The sequence below is a fragment of the Sarcophilus harrisii genome, chromosome 1 (genome assembly GCF_902635505.1).
Source record: "Sarcophilus harrisii chromosome 1, mSarHar1.11, whole genome shotgun sequence".
In the NCBI taxonomy this organism is placed as follows: Eukaryota; Metazoa; Chordata; class Mammalia; order Dasyuromorphia; family Dasyuridae; genus Sarcophilus; species Sarcophilus harrisii.
Genome location: NC_045426.1, coordinates 630,975,989 through 631,000,730, shown reverse-complemented (window position 1 = coordinate 631,000,730; position 24,742 = coordinate 630,975,989). Strand labels below are relative to the sequence as shown.

At 33.6% G+C, this 24,742-nt stretch overlaps 1 protein-coding gene across 1 annotated transcript in view; it reads left to right on the top strand.

The window, feature by feature from the left end:
- COL22A1 (collagen type XXII alpha 1 chain) overlaps positions 1–24,742 on the top strand; it is a 134,536-nt gene that overhangs the window by 68,047 nt on the left and 41,747 nt on the right. Inside the window, exon 9 of the mRNA XM_031947436.1 lies at positions 19,257–19,301. Coding sequence (XP_031803296.1) covers positions 19,257–19,301 — 45 coding nt within the window. The remainder of the gene's footprint in view (positions 1–19,256; positions 19,302–24,742) is intronic.

Here is a 24,742-nt window from a genome sequence, read left to right as displayed (position 1 = left end):
TTTGCAGATCCAGAAAAAATAATAACAAATTATCAAATAAAATGTCAAGAATTTCAAGGTAATTAATGAAAAAAATGCAGTGAAGGTGGCCCAGCAGTACCAGATCTAAAACTAAAAGAAAGCAACAGTCATCAAAACCATTTGATATTGACTAAGAAATAGAGTAGTCAATGAGTAGAATAGCTTAAGTATATAGGACAAAATAGTCAATGACTATGTCAGTCTAGTGTTTGACAAACCCAAAGACCCCAATTTTGGAGATAAAAATTTACTATTTGACAAAAATTGGAAATTTTCCTGGAAAAATTGGAAACTAGTATGGCAGAAACTAGACATTGACCCATACCTAACACCAAATACAAAATACAAAAAATAGGTCAAAATGGTTTCATGATTTAGACATAAAGAGTTATATTAAAGCAAATTATAGGAACATAAGATAGTTTACCTCTCAGATCTATGGAGAAGAAAGGAATCTGTGGCCAAAGATGAACTGGAACTGATTATTGAATTTTTTTATAATTTTGATAATACTAAATTAAAAAGTTTTTGTACAAACAAAACTAATGCAGACAAGATTAGAAGGAAACCAATAAATTTGAAAAACATTTTTATATTTAAGTGTTCTGATAAAGGCCTCATGTCTAAAATATATAGAAATTTGACTTAATTTTTTAAGAATTCAAGCTACTTTGCAAGTGATAAATTGGTCAAAGGACATAAATAGACAATTTTCAAATGAGGAAATTGAAAACATTTCTAGTCATATGAACAGGTGCTCTAAATCACTATTGATCAGAGTAAGGCAAATTAAGACAATTCTGAGATACTGCTCCATACCTCTCAGATTGACTAAAATGATAGGAAAAGATAATAACAAATATTGCAGGGGATGTGGAAAAACTAGGACACTAATGCATTGTTGGTAGGATTGTGAATGGATCCAGCCATTCTGGAGATCAATTTCAAACTATGCCCAAAGGATTATCAAACTGTCCATACCTTTCATTCAGCAGTGTTTCTACTGGGCTTATATCCCAATGAAATCTTAAATGAGGGAAAGAGACACCCACATGTGCAAAAATGTATGTGAAAACTTTTTTGTAGTAGCAAGAAACTAGAAACTGATTGGATGTCCATCAGTTGGAGAATGGCTGAATAGTGGATTAGTATTGTTTTGTCAGAAAAAATCAGCAGGATGATTTCAGAGAGGCCTGGAGAGACTTATATGAACTGATGCTGAGTGAAATGAGCAGAACCAGGAGATCATTATATATGGCAACAACAAGATTATATGATTATCATTTCTGATGAACGTGGCTATCTTCAAAAATGAGATGATTCAAATCAGTTCCAATGATCTTGTGATGAAGAGAGCCATCTACATCCAGAGAGAGGAGAGTGGAAACTGAATATGGTTCACAACATAGAATTTTCCTTTTTGTTGTTGTTGTTTACTTGCATTTTATTTTATTTCTCATGTTTTCCTGTGTGATTTGATTTTTCTTGTGTAGCAAGATAATTGTATAAGTATATATGCGTGTATTGGATTTAATATATATTTCTACCATGTTTAACATAAATTGGATTACTTGCTATCTAGGGAGGGGGTGAAGGAAGGGGAAAAGAAAATTGAAACACAAAGTTTTGCAAGGGTTAATGTAGAAAAATTGTCCATGCATATGTTTTGAAAATAAAAAACTTTAATAAAAAATAATAATTGAAGGAAATAGTAAATTCTAGATAGAAAGTGGTGAAAACAAAGGTCTACTTTTTCCCATCCAAGTTTATATACTTCCCTGAAAGTTGTCCATTGACCAGGAACTTGTCAGGAACTCCTAATCTAAACCCAAACCATCATGTTTACAGTTAAAGGAATGGACACTCCAGGAAGGGAGATGAGTAATATAGGGTCAAACAGTAGTAAGTAGTAAGAAGCCTAGCTTCTTGTCATTACATAGAATTTGAAATTTTCTGACTTTAAGGAATTAGTCACAGATTGAATTCCTCCTGTTTTATCAACAAAGAAACCGACTCATAAATTATGATAACAAATCATATTTCAGGGGCCATCTCTTAACCCAAGGCTCTCCCTAATCTTCCTCATCTTCTCTCTCTCTCTCTCTCTCTCTCTCTCTCTCTCTCTCTCTCTCACTTTTCCAGGATTTGTATTATTTTGCTTTAAATACTTTTTGAACATACTGTATCTCTACCTTAATCTCCTTGAAGAAAGAAGCAGTTTTAATTTTGCTTTTGTGTTCTAAAGCACTCAGCAGAGTACCTTGCATAGAGAAGGTACTTACTATATTTTTGGGTGAATTTATTTGGAGATGTTGCAAAGCACATTCAAAAAATGAATTTTAAAGCTGAGATTTTAACTTGAGTTTCCTAACTCTGAATTCATATGCCTTTTCTTTGCAGCCTTCAAATATCCCTGTCTGTTTATCCAACTGTGGTTGGCCATGTCAGGGTGAAGGCAGTTAAATCACATGTGGTAGAGAAAATTTAAAACAAAACAAAACAAAATCAAAACCAAAAAGCTCTCTTCCAAATCAGATTTTTGTGCTAGAGGAGAGAAAGGAACCCAACAAGTGGGCACTTGCTTGAATTGTCCTGAGGAAGTAGAAGAAGCCAAAGTGATTAAGGGGTATATAGTTTAATACAGGGCTTTGAATAGAGCTGTAAAGTGATTTGGGGTGTGACTCCACCAGTAGGAAGATCCCAGTCTAGATTAGCCTAAGTCAAAAATCCTTCTCAGAGAAACCATATCATTTGAGGTCATGGTTGTTTTCTCCTTAATGTCCTTGTTTTTGAACTTGGCAGTGCCTTTAAGATCCCTGAATGTGGGAGCTGGGGCTGGCAGGCCTGGTAGGCCTGGGATTTGAGCTCAGGAAAGGTGCAGAAAAAGTATTCATTTTGTGGGTTTGTTTAATGCTTCAAATGAGTGTTTGCCACTGTTAATAAGGGTAAATAAAAGATTTAAGCCTCTTCTACCACTTCATCTTTTTTTTTTTTTTTAACCCATGTTAGCCCTGAAAAAGGGCAGGACAAAAGCTGGATGAACTAGAGACCTGCAGCTTCCAGACATTTGAATCCACACTACAAGAAGAAAAAAAATTAATATTAAGGAGAAAATCTCCCTATTGTTCCAAGCCTCAGTATCTGAATCCTAAAGACACTCTTTTCATATTCATTGTGATCAACTTTGCTCAAAAAGAGATGATAATGAAAATGTTTCATATATTTTTCAAGTACATTTGCCTCAGACACTTGACTAGGGACAAATCAATTTACTTTTCTGAGCCTCAGTTCCTCATTTAAAAGATGGAGAACATCATGCTTGTAGTATAGACATTGCTATGAATATCATATAAAATAACAATGCAAGATATTTCATAAGCCTTCAAGTATTGAATCAGCACAGCCTCTTATAATTGTTCACATTCTCATCTCTTTTTAGCGAAAGTATCCAGTTAAACATCCTTAACTGGATCCCCTACTTTTTCTGTCAGAAGTAATTAATGGCAGATTGGAGCAAGAACAGGTTCTGGACTAAGAAAGTCTTGAGTATGAGTTCAGCCTCAGCTGTGTGAATCTTGACAAGTTACCAATTTTAGCTTTAGTTTCTTTAACTGTAAAATAGGAATAATAACATTTACTTTGTAGGATTGTTATCAGCCTCAAAAAGGATATTTGTGAAAACAAACATACAAACAAAAAGCATAGTTTCTGGCAAATAGTTGTGACTATATAAATGCTTATTCCTTTTCTCTAATCCATCCTTTATATCTTGTCTGAATAATCTGGCAATTGTTGATGGTATTGTTAATGTCACTTTACAAATGAATGAACTGAGTCTCTGAGAATTGAGTGCCATACTGCATGCTAAGTTTTAGAAAAAGGATTTGAAACACAAATTCTTGTTTCCAAATCTATTTGCTGTCCTGTTATCTTTTTGTTCCATACCATCTTGTGTTTTGATCTCAAATAGCTGCTTATCCCTTTCTAACATATTAAGTATGTTGGCTTAATATTATCTAGGTCTGTTTCAAGTGTATTCAATTTTTTCTTCTAACTATTCTTTGTGAACTAGGGCAGAATGGAAAGTTACCAGGGAAAGCTAGGTAATGAAGCTTGTTAAATTAGCATCTTTAAATTCCCTCATAATGTTAAATAGTCCAGGTTGGAGGGCAGATCATTTTTCTTTGGCAAAATAAAGTATATGGACTTCATGAAAGCTGTTTTCCTTACATGTCTGTGATCTTTGGTTACTATATCACTAAAGTAAAGCAATGCCTCAGTTTTCAGATCCTAGATTTCAGAAAGACATTGAACAACTCCGTCACACAATTTTTGCAGAGCTTAAATGTGTTTGGAATTTGCTTGAATAGCAGTGTTGAAGGAATAGTCATTAACATATTAATGTTAAACTGGGAAAAGGTTCTGAGGGCAACACCCCAGGGAATTTCTCCTTGACCCTGTAATGTACCTTAGATGAATGAATAGATGGCCTACGTATCAAATTTGTGAATTCCTTCATATATTATAGAACAGAATTGAAATCTAAATTAATCTGGAAAGTCTGGAACTAGGAGCTTAGTTCATTAGGAGTAAATGTAAAGTCTTCACTTCTCCAATCAGTCTGCATTAATGAAAGGATAGCATCTAAAAAAAGAGAAATGACATTCCCCTGTCCTTGACCTTCTTTATACTATATCTAGAATACTTTATCTGATTATGTGTAGTATATTTTAAGGGGTTCATTGATTATCTGAAAAGAGTTCAGAGAAGGTTGAACAAACTGATTATTGGTTCTCATAATCCTACAATATGAATGAAAACCATCTGTCAATGAAAGGTGAACAACAGTGATAGTGAATTTCCCATTTTCCCAATCTTAAGATCTTAAGAGATCTTAAGCTGGAAGGGACATAGGAATTTAGATAAAGTGACTTTTCCAAGGTGAAATAGCTGAAAAGGAACAAAATTCTTATTTTGAAGTTCATTTAGTTCAGTTTCAGTATACTTTCTTTGTCCTATGTTATTTTCTATGTTTGAATTTCAGTTTTTTCAACTGCAAAATGAAATGTTGGTCAAGATAGTCTTTAAGGTTCCTTCTTTCTTTTTAATCTTCTGTGTTCAAGAAGATAGATATAGAAATCCTTACCAGATCAATTATCTTTTTCTCAAGGACTTCAGTTAGCATTTTGCTTTAATCTTTTATAAATATATATATTTCTATAGGAGCCACATCAATGAAATTAGGCCAGTCAGTTAGGAATCATTTAGTAAATATTTGCTATGTGCTGAGCATTGTGAAAGATTCCTGGGATTCAAAGACCAAACTTATGGTCTCTGCCCTCCGGGAGCTTACATTTAGAGGGAGAAGAAAACAAACCATTATGTATGTTCAGGATACATATAGGGTACAGAAGAGGAAAATCAGAAGGAAAATACTAAATGGTAAGATGGGCTTGGAAAATATCTTACAAAAAGAGATTTGGGTTTAGTATCAAAGACTACAAGTCATGTTTCATTTATTAGTGGGTTCTTTTGATAATTATTCTTCAAAAGTAGAATAAAATTTTATTGAATTTAATTGAATTGGAATATAGGAAAAAATCATAATATACTTGTGGGTAATATATGACTGATCAGTTTTCTTTAGCTACTAACTCATAAAATAAGATTGATGGTCATAGGCAAAAGTTTACTAGTTGACAAAATTCTTTACTACTAAAGACCATTATTTTTTGAAACATGTGAATGTCTCAAACTTGATTTCTATTTTGCTTTCTCCATGTATCTCACTCTTCTCTCTTTTATCCCCTTCCTTCTTTCCAATTCTTGGTCCCTGCTTTTTAAGCCTCTGATAGTATCCTGTTACCATGGAGAGTATACCCTTCCTTATAAAACCCATATTTAGTAGGAAATAAATATACCTTACTTTTATGAAGTATGTTTGTGCTTGGAAAATAGAGTAAACACAAAAAATCCCTAATGATAACAAGCATTCCTCTATCTTTCAGCATAAGAGAATACAAAGTTACTTAGTACTATAATAATGATAATAATAATAGTAACAAAATAAGCAGAAGAGAACAATCATTTATACAGTGCTTTAATGTGCCAGGCATTATATTAAGTACCTTACAATTATTATCTCATTTGATTCTACCAATAATACTGTGATATAGATGATATTATTATCTCTATTTTATGGTTCAGAAAACTGAGGCAGATAGCAGTTAAGTTGCTTGCCCAGGATTACAAAGCTATTATTAGTGATATTAGTGCTCAGGAAACAAACTCAAAAAGGCTGAGAAAAGCTCTGTACCCTAGGAGCAGAGGTCAACTTTTAAAAATTAGCAAAAAAGAAAAAAGTTCCCTGACCAAAGAAAGCTGCTAGGGCAACAGGGAATATTAAAACACAAATTCAGGTGATAGCAATGTTAAAATGCCTACATGTGAACTTTCAAAGAGGAATATAAATTGGATTCAAGCCCAAAAATTTCTCTTGGAAAAGCTCAAAAAGGATTTTAAGAATTATGATGGAGAATTATGGAGGGGAAAAGTTTGGAAAAGAAAGCACAAAAAATTGACTGAAAAAAATGGAATTGTCCAAATGAAAAGAAAAATCTGTTGAAGAAAACTACTCCTTTAAAAGTAGAATTGGCCAAGTAGAAAAGGAACTAAAAGGAACTAAAAGGTTAACTGAAAAAAATAATTCCTTACAAATTAGAAGTGGGCCAATAAAAGCTAATAATTCTATGAGACATCAAGAATCAGTTCAACCAAATCAAAAGAATGAAAAAATAGAATAAAATATAAAATACCTCATTGGAAAAACAATTTACCTAAAATAGGTTCAGGAAAAAAATAATTTAAGAATTATTGGGCTACCTGAGAGCCATTATCATAATAAGGGGCCTGAACAGCATGTTTCAAGAAATTATCAAGGAAAATTACCCTAATGTCTTAGAACCAGAGGTTAAAAGAGTCATTGAAAGAATTCATTAATTAAGTACCGAGAGAGATCCTAAAATGAAAAAAAAAAAAAAAAAAAAAAAAAAAAAAAGGTATATTATAGTCAAATTCCAGAATTATCAGATCAAGGAGAAAATACTTCAAGCTGCCAGAAAAAAATAATTCAGATATCAAGAAGACTCAGTCAGGATTCCACAGGATTTAGCAGCTTCATCTTAAAGGTTTGGAAAGGCTTGGAAAGTGATAATCTAGAAGGCAAAGGAGCTTGTATCACAATCAACAATCAATTACCCAGCAAAATTAAGCATAATTTTTAAGGGAGAAAGATGGATATTCAGTGAAATAGAGGAGTGTCATACTCTTCTGATGAAAAGACCAGAGTGAACAGAAAATTCAACCTTTTTTTTCTGAGGCAATTGGGTTTAAGTGACTTGTTCAGGGTCACAAAACTAAGAATTGTTAAGTGTCTGATACCAGATCTGAACTCAGGTCTTCCTGACTTCAGGGTTGGTGCTCTATCCAGTGCACCACTTAGCCCAGAAAATTCATTCTTTAAGGACAAGACTAAAGGGCAGCTTAAAAAAGATAAACAGGGAAGAAAAAAAACAAAACCTGTTACTTAATGTAACAAAGATAATTTAGAACCAAATCATGAAACTGGATTCTAATGCCAAATCCAGAATCTTCCCATGAAGCCAAATTACCTCTTCATTAAATTCAATATCTTGTGCTTAACAAAGTATCAGGTACATAGAAGGCACTTAATAAATGTTCATCTATTGAGAAGCTTATTAACTTAGGGCCTGCTATGTATAGGCATTGTGCTAGGTGCCATGATATGAAAACAAAAACAGTATAGTGTGTTAACCTCAAGAAACTTATGGGGAGCAATATGTTCAGAGGAAATTGTACAGGGTATCTTCATTTCTCAAGTCTTAGTATTGAACTATGTATGAAGTGATTTCTGAATGGACATTGCTAAGAATGGTAGAGACAGGGTACAGATGATCATGATGGACTTCTGTAAGCTACGTTTTGAAGGAAACTAGGAATTCTTTGAGATGAAGGTTAGGAAGGAGAGAGTGCTTATCAACCTAGAGAGGACCCATCAGCAAACTTGGCTGGAATGGTACATACATAAAAGATATGAATAGGGAAGGAACCTATTAAGCAGAATTGGAACAAAACTATGTTGTGTTTTAAAAGTTAAAAAGAAGAATTTATATTTTATTTTGAGTGTGACATAATTAGGACTAAGCTTTAGGAACATCAATTTTGTATCTCTGCAGAAGATGTAATGGAAGCGGGGAAACAATTAGAAGGGAAGTTCAATAGTCCAAGTGAGAGGTGATGATTAAGAATGGTGGCTGTGTAGGGAAAAAAAAAGTGGATGGATGCAAGCTATACTATGAAGGTAGAATTGAGAAGGTGTGGTGACTTATTGGATGCAATGGTAAAGGGAAGAGTCAAGGGTGACTTTCAGGCAACAAACATGAGTAATTGATAAGGTGGGGTTGTCAACAAAAAATAGAAACGTTAGGAAGAGGAGAGAGTTTACCATTAAAAAAAAAAAAAAAAAAAAAAAAGCTTTTTTTGATCTACTGATTTTTTGAGATGATGGACTTTTATTATAGTTGTGAATTAGGCTATGGGGGTAGAATTGACAAAATTTGATTTATTTTTATTATATATATATATATAATTTATTATTAAAACCAAATTTTGAACTTGTTGAATTTGAAGCTCTCATGGTACCTTCAATTGGAGATGTCCCAAAGGCGGTTGATAATGTGGAACTGAAACTCAGATAAGACACAAGAACTCCATATAGAAATTGAAGAATTATCTGAATACAGATGATAGCTGAATCCATGGGAAGCTAAATACAAATTTCCCTTTTCATTTTTGAGACTAACAATTTGATTTTCTTTTTCTAATTAAATTAACTAAAGGTTTATCTATTTTGTTGGTTTTTAAATAAAACCAACTCTTAGTTTTATTTATTAATTCAATAGTTTTTTTTAGTTTCAATTTTATTGATCTCTCTTTTATTTTTAGAATTTCAAGTTTGATATTTGATTGGTTTTTTTTTTTAATTTGTTCTTTTTCTAGTTTTTTTAATTGTAAGCCCAATTCATTGATCTTCTCTTTCTCTATTCTATGCAAGTAAGCAAAATATAAAATTTCCCCTTATTACCTATTGGGCTACATCCCACAAATTTTGTTACATTGTCTCATTGTAATTCTCTTGGATGAAATTATTGATTGTGTCTATGATTTGCTGTTTCACCCATTAATTCTTTGGAATGAGATTATTTAGTTTCCAATTACTTTTTGGTGTATTTTCCTTTGGCCTTTTATTGAATGTAATTTTTATTGCATTGTGATCTGAAAAAAAATGTATTTACTATTTCTGCCTTTCTGCATGTGATTTTGAGGTCTTTATGTCCTAATATATGGTCAATTTTTGTATAGGTTCCATGAACTGCCAAGAAGAAAATCTACTCCTTTCTGTCTCCATTCAATTTTCTCCAAAGATGTATCATATGTAGCTTTTCTAGTATTCTATTTACCTTTTAAACTTCTTTTTTATTTATTTTGTGATTTGACTTATCTAGTTCTGAGAGAGGAAGGTTGAAATCCCCCACTACTATAGTTTTGCTATCTAGTTCTTGGAATTCTCAACTTCTCTTTTAGGATTTTAGATGCTACAGCATTTGGTGCATATGTGTTTAATATTGATATTACTTAATTGTTTAAGCCACCCTTTAGCAAGATATAGTTTCCTTTCTTATCTCATTTAATTAGATCAATTTTTGCTTTTGTTTGATCTGAGATCAGGATGCCTATCCCTGCTTTTTTTTTTTTTTTTTACTTCACCTGAAGCACAATAGATTTTGCTACAGCCTTTTACCTTTACTCTGTATTTATCACTCTTCTTAAATGTGTTTCTTGTGAACAACATATTGTAGGATTCTGGCTTTTAATGAAGTCTGCTATCCACTTATACTTTATAGAAGAATTCACCCCATTCACATTTATAGTTAAAACTACTAATTCTGTATTTCCTGCCATGTTATTAATCCCAAATTATACTTTTCTCTTTTCTTTTCCCCTTTCCCTCCTCCCCAGTATTTTACTTATGAGCATTATGTCCTCCCCTCTTTAGAGACTCCCCCTTTCCTATACCTTTTCTCTACTATTTCTGTTTTCCCTTCTATTTAACCTACCTTTTCCCTTTTTTCCTTTCCCCTCCCACTTTTCAATAAAGTGAGAGGAGTTTCTCAGTGAAACCTAATATATCTAATATTCTTTTTTTGAGCCAAATCTGATGAGAATAAGATTCACACAATATTTGCCACGCTCCCTTCTTTCCCTCAATTATAATAGGTTTTCTTTGCCTCTTCCTGATGTAATTTGCCTCATTTTACCTCTTTTCCCCTTTTGTTTTTCTGTTATAATCCCCTTTTGCACCTCTAGTTTCTTTTTTATATTAATAACAGTAAAATTAGATTATACATGCATTATCTATGTATACCCATAACTGAAATAGTTCTCAAAAGTATTTTTTTTTCCTTTTTACCTTTTTAGCTTCTCTTAAGTTTTGTATTTGGAAGTCAAATTTTTTATTTAGCTCTGATCTTTTCATTAAAAACAAATGGAATTCACCAGTTTCATTGAATGCCCATCTTCTTCCCTGAAAGAAAATGCTCAGTTTAGTAGGGCAATTTATTCTTGGCTGCATTCTAAGTTCCTTTGCCTTTTGGAATATCAGATTCCGGGTCCTTCAATCCTTTAATGTGCAAACTGCTAGGTCCTGAGTAATCCTTATTGTGGCTCCTCAGTTTTTGAATTGTTTCTTTCAGGCTGCTTGTAATATTTTTCCTTGGGCCAATAGTTCTGGAATTTGCCATGATATTCCTTGGCATTTTAATTTTTAGGTCTCTGTCAGGAGGTGTTCAGTGAATTCTTTCACTGGTCATTTTACCTGCTGATTCTATGACATCCAGACAGTTCTCTTTGATGATTTCCTGAAAAATAGTTTTTAGGCTCTTTTTTTCATCATGGATTTCAGGGAGTACAATAATCTTTAGATTGTCTCTCCTAGACCTATTTTCCATGTCAGTTGTTTTCCCAATTAGTTATTTTACATTTTTTCTATTTTTCATTTTTTTTGATTTTGCTTGACTAATTCTTGTCTCATTGAATCATTCATTTCCATTTGTTCAGTTCTGAATTTTAGTGAATTATTTTCTTCATTTTTTTACTTCTTTTGTAATTGTCTAATTGAATTTTTAAATTAGTTGTTTTCTTCTATGGATTTTTTTTTTCCATTTCACAAATTCTTTTTTTTAAAAGAGTTTTTTTTTTCTTGTTCTGTTACACAAATTCTGTTTTTCTTGGAGTTGTTTTCTTTTTCCATTTTTAACAAATCTCCCTTTTGATGAGTTATATGCCTTTTTCAAACCCTTTTGCAAAGTTTTCATTTCCTTTCCCCATTTTTCTTGTAGCTCTCTTTTAAGATCCTTTTTAATTTCTTCTAGGAGAACCTTGTGTGATGGGGACCTGGTTGTATCATCTTTTGGGGCTTCATCTGGAGACAATCTACCTTTAGAACCTTCAGAGTTTGATATTTGTTCTTCTCTTTCACCATAGAAGCTGTCTATAGTCAGAGTTCTCTTTATTTTTTTACTCCTTTTTTTTAAAAGTTAAGTTCTGCTTTTACGGTAGGGGAGGTTTTTCAAGCTTCCTCTATAAGCAGCGACTTCCTCTATAAGCAGCCATGTGCTGTGGTGAGTCCATGCTGACTCACTCTCAGTGCTGGGTGGGTGTGGCCAGGTCCTGTGAGTTTCTGGTGTTTCAGGGTTCACTATTTATCTTTGTGTTTGTTTGGGATGTTTTCTAACTTCTCTGCTGATCTACTGGCTTGCAGCCAGGACAGAGTAGCCAACACTGCTGCTAAATTCCTCCCTGTAGATTCTCCCCCACGTGGAGTCCATACCACTCTTTGAGTCTGCATCACCCAAGGACTCTGTACTGTCTGCACTGGTATTTGTGCTCAGCTGTTTGTACTGGATGCCTCTCTCCTGTTTCCAATGGAAACAGAGCTTTTCTGCAGTTATTGGTATTATCTTGGAAATTATCTTCTGCTGGTAATTTGTTGCACTCCCAAAATCTGTAGGTTCTGCTGGTCCAGAGCTAATTTAGAGGATGGATTTACTAATTAGTCTGAGGGTTGTAGCAGAAGGTCAGAAAGAAACATATGTTGTCTCTTCCATCTTGGCTCCACCCCCTAAATACAAATTTAACAATGCTTTTTAATAGTAATTGTGGATCGGAAAAAGTATCATCTTTAATATGGCATCAGCATTTTACAGAGACATGTTTATAGTTATATTTTCCCCTATAGGGAATTATTTTTCCCTCCAGGGAAAGGAAAACAAAAACAATCTATACTCAGATATATTGCTTTTTAAGTAAGATACTGTGCTAGAGACTAGAGAAGACTTGGTTTTCTTCTTCTAGCTACTTTCATGACTCCATACTTATGGGCTATTACTTATTCTAAAATGCATGTTGTATAAGAGAAAGTATTCTTTGTCTTTCTTTCCCCCCCCCAAATTAATTACCCACAACTAAAATATTCAACTGCTATTTCTGCCTAGATTTTAAGAGTGGCTTTCAAAAAGTGAATCATCATAGAGAATTGTAGATTTTGAGTTAGAACGGCTTGCCAAGGCCATTGAGACTCACTTCCCACATTTATTTTTCAAATGATCAAACTGAGGCACAGAGAGCTTAAATGGATTGCCCAGTATAAACAATGAGCCCAGGCTATCCAGACTCCCAAGTTCAGCACTCTATCTACTTTATTATGATGCATCTAATGTTTCATTATTTAAATTCATAGCAACATAACCCTGGAAGTGAAAGGAACCTCAAAGACCATCTGATCTAGCCCCATTTTTAAATAAATGGGAAAATCAAACTGATATAATTTCAATGACTTATCAAAAATGTCCTTTTGCTGGCAACTGAAATTCACTGAATGTCCCTATATCTTTACTATCCTATTGGAATTTTCTTCTTTTCACATAGATCACTATTTATATATGATTTTGTAGATGTTTGTTCTAATCCATTGAAGATACCTCTGGGGGGGACTAAGATATTTCCATTGAAGATGTGCTCCAGAAAAATACAAAAATCAGTTGTTATATTGAGAAATTTTTATTCTACCTAAAGAAAGTTGCCTAGCTTGAGACATGGAGTTTTGGAGCATAGAAGAGTGGGGGCAGCAGAAATAGAGATGGGGAAATGACACACTGTGTTCATAGTTATCCAAGAAACCAGGATATAACTGATGTATATAAGGTCAGACTGTATTCAGGGGGGCATTATAGCTTGGATGAGGTCATCTGGAATCCATGAGACGAGAAAGAAGAGCATCAAGGTCATAAAATATAATTATTCCAACCTTCCTCCCAGATCCATCTTACTATATGTTAGACACATCTCAAACAAGGGTCTCTCAGGAATTCCAAAAGAGGACAGGTATTTTAAAAGGAAGAGTAAGTCCTTACTCAGCTATATTTGATTGGTTTTCCAACTCTGATGTCATAGGCTATAGGTGCCAATAAACTAGGAAACTAGAAGATATAAACAACAAAAACCTCAGATAGAGGATTGCAGAAAAGAGAGTAAATGGGAAGAAATTAAAAGCACATCAAAAACATACTGATTGCCACCCTTTAAAATTTAATTTTTATAAAACTTAAATTTTGTGAAACTCTGGACAGGCGTTGGATATTTCCCTTTACAACATCTTATTTTACCCATTCACTCCCACTACCCAAAAAAGTAGTTTGCTCTGCAGATGAATAGGGCAAATATGAAGACATTGGTAACATTTTTCCTGCTTAAGGAAATTAAATGATTTTAGGACTTTATAAAAAACTCGTTTGCATCAGACAATATAGAGTGTTGCATCTGATATAAAGAAATCTTAAGTTTTAATAATATCTCAGATGAATTGCTTTATCTTATATTAATCACTTAAAGCCTTCCAACCTCAGTTCCCATATCTGTAAAACATAGCATCTTCCTCAAAGAGTTATGGTGAGATTTGTATGAAATAATAAACACTATAAAACATTATCTAAAATAATTATTAACTACTTATTATTTAGCCATTCATTAAAGTGGGAATGTACAAGTAACAAGAATAAAAAACTCCCGCTCTTTAGGGTTTCAAAGTACGAACAACTTGCTTGACAATAATACTTTTATAGAGTGCAGGTGTTGCTTTATTCCTTTGAAAGATGAGAAACTTTAATGCTCAGAGAGATAGTAGACAAACTAATAGGCAAATAGGCACATTTTTTTTTAAATCTCTTCATTTAAAGAACATCTTTCCCCAAAAGCACATTTTTTCTTTCTTTCTTTTTTTAAATAATTATAACTTTTTATTGACAACCCATGCCAGGGTAATTTTTTACAACATTATACCTTGCACTCACTTCTGTTCTGATTTTCCCCCTCCCTTCCTCCATCCCCTTTCCCCAATGGCAAGCGACTGCTATATATACAAGCGACTATACATGTTAAATAGATCACAGTACATCCTAGATACAATATATGTGTGCAGAACCAAACAGTTCTCTTGTTGCACAGGAAGAATTGGATTCAGAAGGTAAAAATAACCCAGGAAGAAAAATAAAAATGCAAACAGGTTACATTCATTTCCCAGTGTTCTTTCTTTGGGTGTAGCTGCTTCTGTCCATCAGTGATCAATTGAAACTGAGTTAGATCTTCTCTTTGTCGAAGAAATCCATTTCCATCAGAATACATCATCATGAAGTATATAATGATCCCCTGGTTCTGCTCATTTCACTTAGCATCAGTTCATGTAAGTCTCTCCAAACCTCTCTGTCTTCATCCTGCTGGTCATTTCTTACAGAACATAACATTCCATAACATTCATATACCACAATTTGCTCAACCATTCTCCAGTTGATGGGCATCCATTCATTTTCCAGTTTCTAACCACTACAAACAGGGCTGCCACAAACATTTTGGTACATACAAGATTTGATAATCTCAAAAACCCCAGTTCTTGGACTAAGAACCGACTTTTCGACAAAACTGTGGATGCAATTAGCAGAAACTAGGTAGGGACCAATAACTACCTTTCCCTTCTTTAGAATCCCTTATAAGCCCAGTAGTAGCACTGCTAGATCAAAGGGTATGTACAATTTGATAACTTTTTGGGCATAATTCTAGATTGCTCTCCAGAATGGTTGGATTCATTCACAACTCCACCAACAATGCATCAGTGTCCCAGGTTTCCCACATCCCCTCCAACATTCATCATTATTTTTTCCTGTCATCTTAGCCAATCTGACAGGTGTGTAGTGGTATCTCAGAGTTGTCTTAATTTGCATTTCTCAGATCAATAGTGATTTGGGAACTCTTTCATATGAGTGGAAATAGTTTCAATTTCATCATCTGAAAATTGTCTGTTCATATCCCCCAAAAGCACATTTTAAAAATAAAACTTAATTCATTTATTTCTTATTAAGAGAAATTTATTTTCTCTCACTCTCATCCTTTCACTTCCATATATAATTAATAAAACAATTCTTCAATGGCCATGTCCAAAAATATATATTTCTCAGTATCTACCATGAGTCCATCATCTTTTATCAGGAAATAGGTGACACATTTTACCAAAGTTCATCTAAATCATTGTTGATAATTGTTTTGATAGGGATTATTAAGTCTTTCAAAATCATTTTTATAAGATAGTTGCTGTTGTATAAATTGTTCTCCTGTTTCTGCTTATTTCAGGTATATAAAAGTTTTCTCTGAAACTCTTCCTTTCAATTATTTTGTTCAAGACACTAGTATTCCATTTCAATAATAAACCACAATTTGGTCAGCCCACCTCAGATTCTAACTGCTTACCATCTCAAAAAGAGATACTATAACATCTTTAACCATATGTATTCTTTCCTTTCTTCTTCTTTTCCCATTTTTTTTAGATAGACACACAAATGGTATCATTGGGTCAAAGCATAATTAACAACTTTTTGGAGTATAGTTTCACATTGCTTCCAAAATAATTGGATCAATTTACACCAATGCATTAATGTGCCAATTTTTCTCACAACCCCTCCAAGATTTGTCATTTTCCTTTTTTGTTGATTTTGCCAATCTATTGAGTATATGATGGAATCTCAGAGTTGTTTTAATCTGCATTTATCTGATAGCTCTTTAGAAATATTTTAATGAATATTGATAGCTCAAATTTTCCCTATGAATTCTGTCCAAAGTTTTTATTTTAATCAATAAGAGGATTTTATTAATAAGGAAATGATTTTTATTCTTTAAATCTGAATCAATTTGAGGTCCTATCAAGGGTCCTTTGTATCACAGGTAATCAGGGTGGCCCTAGGTCTTTCTTGAGGAGAGGTCAATTTCTAACAATTTATTTTCCCTGTCAGATTTCTTTCTTCTCCCCCTCCCCATACCTTGGCCTGAGATGAATGACAATATAGCATTTAAATGCTATTGTTTTATTTTTTTTTGGAACTTCCTTTTCCTTATCATTAGGATACTGTTTTCCTTTGAATGTATATTTTCATAAGATAAAAATATCACAATAATGGAAGTGTGACTTAGAATTTTAATTTATCCACTTTGTTTTATTTTTCCACAGGCCTGACATCATCTTAGGATAGACAGGTGCCAAAGTGAATAGTTAGGGATACTCATCTTTCTAAGTTTAAATCTGGCCTCAGACACTTACTAGATGTGTGATCTTGGGCAAGTCACTTAATTCTGCCTCAATTTATTCATCTGTGAAATGAGCTGAAGAAGGAAATGGCAAACCATTCTATTGAAGCAATACCCCGATGGTATAATGCATTGTTTTGTTTTGCTTTGGTTTTGCTCAGAATTGCAAGTAATAGTAAATAGTCAATCACCTGGCTGATGTGTCAAAGCAAATGACAGAGCTAGGAGAATCATTTTATTAGAAAATCATTAAAGGCCAAATTGAATTGTGTATACCACAACACTCAGTTGTTTGCCAAAAAAAAATTGTAAACATTTCAAAAAGAAAATTTCTATCAGTTACTTATATATCTTAAAAATGAGACTTTTATTAGAAAAACTTGTAAGGAATACTCTCTCTCTCTCTCTCTCTCTCTCTCTCTCTCTCTCTCTCTCTCTCTTACATTACCTATTTTCTCTCTAATTTTACCAGCATTTATCTTGTTTGTATCAAAAAAAAAATCACAAAATAAAAGCCCTTTTTTCCCCACTTTATAATCTAACTTGTTCATTTTTATCTTTTCTGATCCTCTAAATTGCATGTTTTCTCATTAATTCTTCTGTTTTCCAAAGATCCCATGCTCCTGTTATTTTTATGAGGTCAACTTTTGTTTCTAATTGTTTATTATATATTTATTATTTTATTTTTTATTATTTTCATATTTTATATTTTATTATATAGCTTATTGTGCTATATGGTATTAGTTATTGGTCCCTACCTAGTTTCTGCTAATTGCATTGCTTTATCCAACAAGTTTTGTCAAAAAGTTCTTAGCCCAAGAACTGGAGTTTTTGAGATTATCAAACACTTGATTAATGTGCTCTTTTGCTTCTCCATATTGTATACCTAACTTGTTCCATCCATTGATTTTTTTATTGTTTTGATGATTACTATTTCATATTATGGTTTGATGTTTGCTCTATCTAGACTTTCTTGCTTTTTTTTTCATTATTTTGTTTGGGATTCTTAACCTCTATTTCTCCAAATGGGTGTCATTGTTACTTTTTGTAGCTCTTTCAAGTAGTCTTTTGTTACTTTGATGATATAGCACTGGATGAGTAAATTAATTAAGTTTCAATTTTCTTAGCTTGACCTAACCATGAGCAATTCATATTATTTCAATTGTAAAAATTTATCTTTATTTATATAGAACATGTATTCATATACATGATGTATGTGTATGTGTGTTGGAAAGTATATTTCCCAATATTTTATATATTCTGTATCTATTTTCATGGAATTTTGCTTTATCTCTTTCTATTAGGTATTTTCAGTGATATATAAAAGTATTAATAGTTTATGTGAGTTATTTTATATCTTGCATCTTTGCCACCATTATTATTTTTTCAATTAATTTTTAGTTGATTCTCCATAGATTCTTTAAGCCATCATAATTTCTGCAAAAAGTGATACTTTTGTTTCCTCTTTGCCCATATTTATTCCATCAATTTCTCTAAAAAATGTTTCAAAATACAAAGGAAAACACAAAAAGAAGATGTGCTGTCATGAGCCTCTATTGCATATCTAGAAAAGATTATCTCTAAAATTCCTTCAAATCCAAATTATATGGTTCTAATCAGAGGCTAACTAGGACTGAAGGTTAAACTCAGTATTCTTTTACATAATCCCAGCTGTGCCTCAAAGTTAATAATTAAAGGCCCCAGCTTTATAACTAGAGTTTTGCACCCAAAATTGTCTTCTTTTTCTGGCCTCTTTAAACTATTCTATCATTTGCTTGATGTATGACTATGGTCAAGTTATTTAACTTCTCTATTCTGCAGTTTCCTTAACTATAAAATGAATCATAATAATAATATCTAAAAACCTATTTACAAATGATTTGAGGATCAACATACATAATTTATATAAGGGACTTTGAAACATTTAGTATTGTATAGATGCCAGGCTTTTTGGTATCATTACTATTAATAGTAGAAATAATAAATATTTTTCTGATCCTCAGTTCCACTCATATTACTCTCCTACTTACCAATATGCCCTGTTTTTTTTTTTTTTAGGAATTATAGGGTAAAATTCAAACTCCATATCCTGGCACTTCTAATCAAAACCCCTCATTTAGATGAAGAAATTAAGGATCAGAGAAGTGAAAAAATAACAACCGAAAAAAAAAACAAAACAACTTGGGTCATCAATATTTTAGCTTAAGTACTCCAACTCCAAATCCAAGTTCCCATGCTAGTATTAGTCCTGAAAGAATAACCTTATTGCCATCTGAAAAACAGTAGTTCTTCTATCCTTGGAGAGACTCATAAACTGCGGAATATATCTTATGGGTTGAATTACTCAAGCTATATTCTGTCAATCCACTTTAAATGAATCATGTAATTTCCTAGGACCTTAGAGACTCTTATCTGATGTTTGATTTTTAGTATTTGATTTTGAACTAATGTCTTTGGAATTATTATTACAGGGAGAAAATGGACAACCTGGGATTCCTGGACTCAAGGGAGATAAGGTGAGCACCCTGGAGAGCCCTGAATGGCTATAATCTCATAGTTATAAAATCTCCTTCTTCTTTAGTCTCCTTAGAGAGTGAAATGGAAGGAACCTATCAGTGTTAGACTGAAACCAAATTTCTTTTCATTCTCAGGCTGAGAGTCTGTTTCACTAATCCTTCACTCATCAATCATCATTGAGATTGACTGTGACTTTACAGTCACACATTAGAGGTAGAGATTTAATGCTTAGCTAGATTGATAGAACACCCCACTCATCACCCAGGATTTATGGGTCAGTAACCTACCCTTTCGGAAGGCAGGTTTCCTTCTCCTGCCTATTGTGAAAGTCATATATTAGCACTATGAGAGTTGGGGCTACCCAGAAAACATCTCTGTTTGGAATGCCCTTATGAGGCTGGAAGGTAGCTGTTAATTCCTTAGTAAAGTTCCTTCATTTGGTATGTTAGAATCTCTCATAAATTCAAATTATCAGGATAAATTAGTGGTGGGACCATTACAAAAACCTAGATCTTCTTGCTACTATGTCCTCAACAGTATACTGCCCTTTGACTTGGCAATATTGAGAATTCAATTCTTTTTTGTCACACATAGATTTGCAGCATCCTGTCATACATAAGAATCCCTTGAACAACCTTGAGGCAGCCCATTATTGAAAAATTCTGATCATAAACACATTTTTCTTATTAATTTTTAAAACAAGGAACAAAAAATAGTATTTATTTTTTCTCTTATTATGCTACAGTATGTATATACCTACAGGTTATCTACATACCTGAAAAAGCTCTACTCCTAAGACTCATTGTGTTGTGGTGGCTGCCAAAGGTTATGCCAATAAGTGCCACGTTATCTCTCCTGCTTGCTTCAGTAGTTCTTATCTCTATTTGTTATGTTCATTGAGCTTCTGTCCTCTGCCTTCCTTTGATCTTAAGTTAGCCTTTTTGGAATCAATAATAGCTAAGATTTAAATAATATTTTAAAGTTTGCAAGCTCTTTGTATATATTATCTCATTTGATCCTCATAGAGATGAGTTGTTATTATCTTTATATTACAGATAAGGAAAATGAAGCTGGGATATATGGTTTATCCTCTGTCTTGTAGCTATTAAGTATCTCAGAATTTTAACCTTAGCCCAGAGTTTATTCTACTATAGCACCTGTTTGGAACAAAAAGACCTACCCAATTTGACTACTACAGAGATTGCTCATAGAAAGCAGAATTATTTATTAAAATCTCAAGAAGCAGCCCCAACCTGGTCTTCGAGCTAAATTTCACAGCAGGAGAGAGCCAGAGCTTTGAAAATGCTTATAGATTTTATACATTTCAGACAAAGAACCTCCAAGATCTCACCCTCTATATGTTGTGATTGGACACATAAGTCTACTGTTCCCCTGGTTCAATGGTTCTCAAAGTATGGTCTAGAGAATCCTGGGAATCTCTGAAACCCTTTTAGAGGGTCTACAAATTCAAAAATAGTTTTTTTTTCCAATATGATAAATGTCTATAAATATAATCCAGATAAACAAAAACTCTTTGGAGAAATCCTCAATAATTTTTAATAGGATAAAGATACTGAAAACAAAAGTTTGAGAACCACTGTCCTAGTTGGTCAATGGAATGTAGTAGACGAGGTGAGATACAGCTTCTTTGGCCACGTAATCTCTTTGTTGGACAATGGAATGTAGTCCAGGCCTTATCTAAAATCAGGTGACTCTGGAGAAGCTGAAACTGGGGCTTATAGGCTTGATCTACTTTAGCTAACAGTCTCTGATCAATATGTGCTTAATCTGTAAGTTCTTCATCTTTTCCCACAGACACCTAAATGCTACCATGTGCTAGAGTACAGAAGCCAATGAGATCTTCCCAAGCCAAGTTGCATCTAAACATTAAATTTTTTTTTAATCTGTATCTTTTAAGGTTGTGGAAATCAGAACTAAATTAGGAGGAGGAGATATCTTCAGGCTAATATTAAATCAGATCTTTTGACTAACTCTTTTCCTAGCAGAAATATTTGTCACCAAACAACTATCTGAATTAGGGTTAGAAAAAAGCTTTTTAAAATTATTATTAAATTTCTGATTCTTAGTCTTCATCCCTTCTAGTTATTTGAAAGACTCTGTAACCAGGTTGGGAATAGAATTCCAAGAAATTTCCCTCAGGCTGCATAATACTTTTTTATTGCCATGTAAATTATCCTGGATTCTCCCCAGATCCTTAAGACTAAATCCCTTTGTTTATCAAGCATACCTGTCAACTACCCAATTTCTGGGTTTTGTTTACTTTTCCAACTCAGGACAAACCTCTAAAGTCTCTCTCTTCATAGGGCACAATTACAGTCTTGGTTGCAGCGTACAAGAGGGCTCATAATCTAATGGAAGAAATAAGGTTTAGACAAATGAAACAATCTTCAAATTCAATCCAACAATCATATATTAGGTATCTCAGGGTTGAGACTGATCTAATAACATATACAAGATTACACAACTAACTAAAGACAGAACCGAAATTCTAAGTCTTCTGATTCTGACCCCAATACTCTTTCTACTACATATACTGCTTCTATATCATGGCTGAATTTTGAATTATTTCAATACATTAGGAATATTTAAACATATTCAAGTTATATAGTCGAGTCAAAAATAATTTGTATTAAGCTCTTACTTTTTGCAAGATACTATGCTAAAAGCTGGCAATAGCAAGAGATATAAAAGCAATGTCTACCCTCCAGGAATTGACATTCTAAAGGGAGAGACAATATAAACAGTCCAGGTACATATGAAATATAGTTAGAGCAGATGGACTGTGGAAGGGGAAAGATCTAACAGTGAGAGATTGGGAAAGGAATCCAGTCATCATCTTATCAGATCTTCACAATTAATAGCAACCTGATAGCATAGTCAGGGCAGAGGGGATATTCTTCATGTGATCAGTACTGTGTCTTTTGTACAATCCTGTTTTCTTAAACCCTTTGTGTTTTTTGTAAGAATATGTATACCCAAAGGCATAAAATGCACAAAACTGTAGCTGAGATCCTTGGCATGTATAATGAAATTAGAGCTACAGTTAAGGAAAAGCTACCTGAAGCCTTTCTCAGACACATACAACTAGACATTTATTGTAGAAACCTAAATTGTTAAAGAGTGAGTTACAACTCCAACAGAGTTATGGCCATATCAGAGAAGAGAAGAGATGTTATGAAGGTAAAAATGATAGGTTTTGGCCACAGATTGGATATAGGGGGTGAGGAAGACTGAGGATTTTGAAGATGACACTTAAGTTGTGAACTGGGGAAAAGGGAAAATGGTTGTGCCCTTAATTGGGAAGTTAAGAAGAGTTGAGTGTTTGAGGAGAAAAATAATGAGTTCAGTTTGGGACATGCTGAAACTGTGGAGTATCCATTTCAAGATGTCAAATAAGCAGTTGGAGAAATGAGCCTGGAAGTCAGCAGAGAGGTTAGCACTGGAAAATTAGATTGGAGAATCATCGGTATTGACATAATAATTGAACCCATGGGAGCTGATGAGGTCACCAAGTGACATTGTAAAGAAGAATAAGAGAAAAGGGCCAGTTAGAAACCTGTGAGACATCTATGATTATCAGATATGATCTGGATGCAAAATCCAGCAAAGAAGACTGAGAGTGGTTAGATAGATAATAGGAGAACCAGGAGAGAGGAATGCCACCAAAACTAGAGAGAAGAGAATATTAAGAAGAGAGTGTGTGACTGTGTCAAAAGCTGCAGGACATGAAAGAGAACAAGGAATGAGACATTCAGTATGCAATGGACTAGGGAAACAAAGGCAAAAAAATAGTCTTTCTAAGAGTTGGTGCATGTTCTAAGGCTTTTTTCTACTCTCACATTCTTTATTGTATTTTTAAAGCCCTGCCTAATTCTGTTCTATGTGGTAGTCTATATTTAATTTTGTTGTAGAGGCATCTCAGTTAGGTTTGACCCTTTGTGACTCTATCTAGGGTGTTCTTGGCAAATTTCTTCCTCCTACTCCTCAGAGGGGGAACTGTGAGGCAAACAGGGTTAGGTGACTTGCTTAAGGTCATAGAGCAGTCCTTTCTGGTTTGCATTCTATATTGTTTCCTTTCACTTGTGACATTCAGTGATCCAAAATAAATTTGCCACTTGTCCTGGTTTATTTAGATTGTTTTCAAGAGGAATAAAGGAGTGAAAACTTGGAAAGTTATGTTAATTCAAACTAAATTTCCATTTACTTTTAAGTTAACTATATTTAGATCACATGGGATTTTCTTCTCAAAGTACCTCCACCTCCATTCTTTATGAAATTTCTTACAAATGAATCCCATCATTGTAGACTGACAGATTTCCATCTAGGGTTGATATCCATGGATTCAGAGTAGACCAGTGTGCTGAATAATTATGCTATGATTTAGACTTCTAGAGTAAATGACTGGTTGTACGTGTCTGAGAAAGATTGTGGCATTTAAGGTTTCAGATATCTTTTTATTAATTGTGGCTCTAATTTCATTCTACCTGCCAAGGAACTCAGGAATAATTTTGTGAAGTTTATGCTTTTGGGTGTGCATTTACTTACATAAAATATAACAGAAGTGTAAGAAAACAGCATTGTACAAAATACACAGCATTGCTCACATACAGACTATCACCTCTGCCCTGATTGTGGCCGAGGTTGTTATTAGTTGTGAGACTCCAATAAGATGATAGCTGGATTCCTTTCCCAATCCCTTTCATTGTTAGATCCTTCCTCTTCTACATCCCATTTCACCTAACTACATTTCGTATGTACCTGGCTGTTTGTATGCTTTCCCTTTAAAATGTCAGTTCCTGGTTGGCAGACATTGCTTTTGCCTCTCTAGGTATCGCCAGTATTTTAGCATATTATCTGGCATAAAGTAAGAACTTAATACAAATTTCTCTTGACTCAATTATATAGCTTGAATTTGTTTATTATTCATAATGTGTAAAAATAATTCAAAACTCAGTCATGATATGAAGGCAGCATCTGTAGAGGAAGAGTATTGGGGTGAGAATCAGAAAACTTGGAATTTCTAGCTCTACCTTTAGTTAGTTGTGTGATCTTGTATATATTATTAGATCTCTCTCAACCTCAATTTCCCCAGCTTCAAAATAAGCTTTTTTTTTTCTAGTTCAGAAGTCCTTAACGTTTTTTTTGGGTGTGTTAGGGATCTTTCTGACAATCTTGTTAATCCTATGGATTCCTCAAAGTAATGTCTCATAAAGTTTTAACTAAAGTCCCAACATTTGTAAGAATCTTTCCCCAGTTCTCCATAATCTTAGTGCCTTCTCTCTGAGACCAACCACAATTTACCCTGAATATATCTTGCTTGTTCATTACTTGTTTACATATTATCTCCCTCATTAGACCCCTTCAGAGTAGAGATTTTTTTTTTGCCTTTCTTTGTATCACCCAGTGTACTTAGCACAAC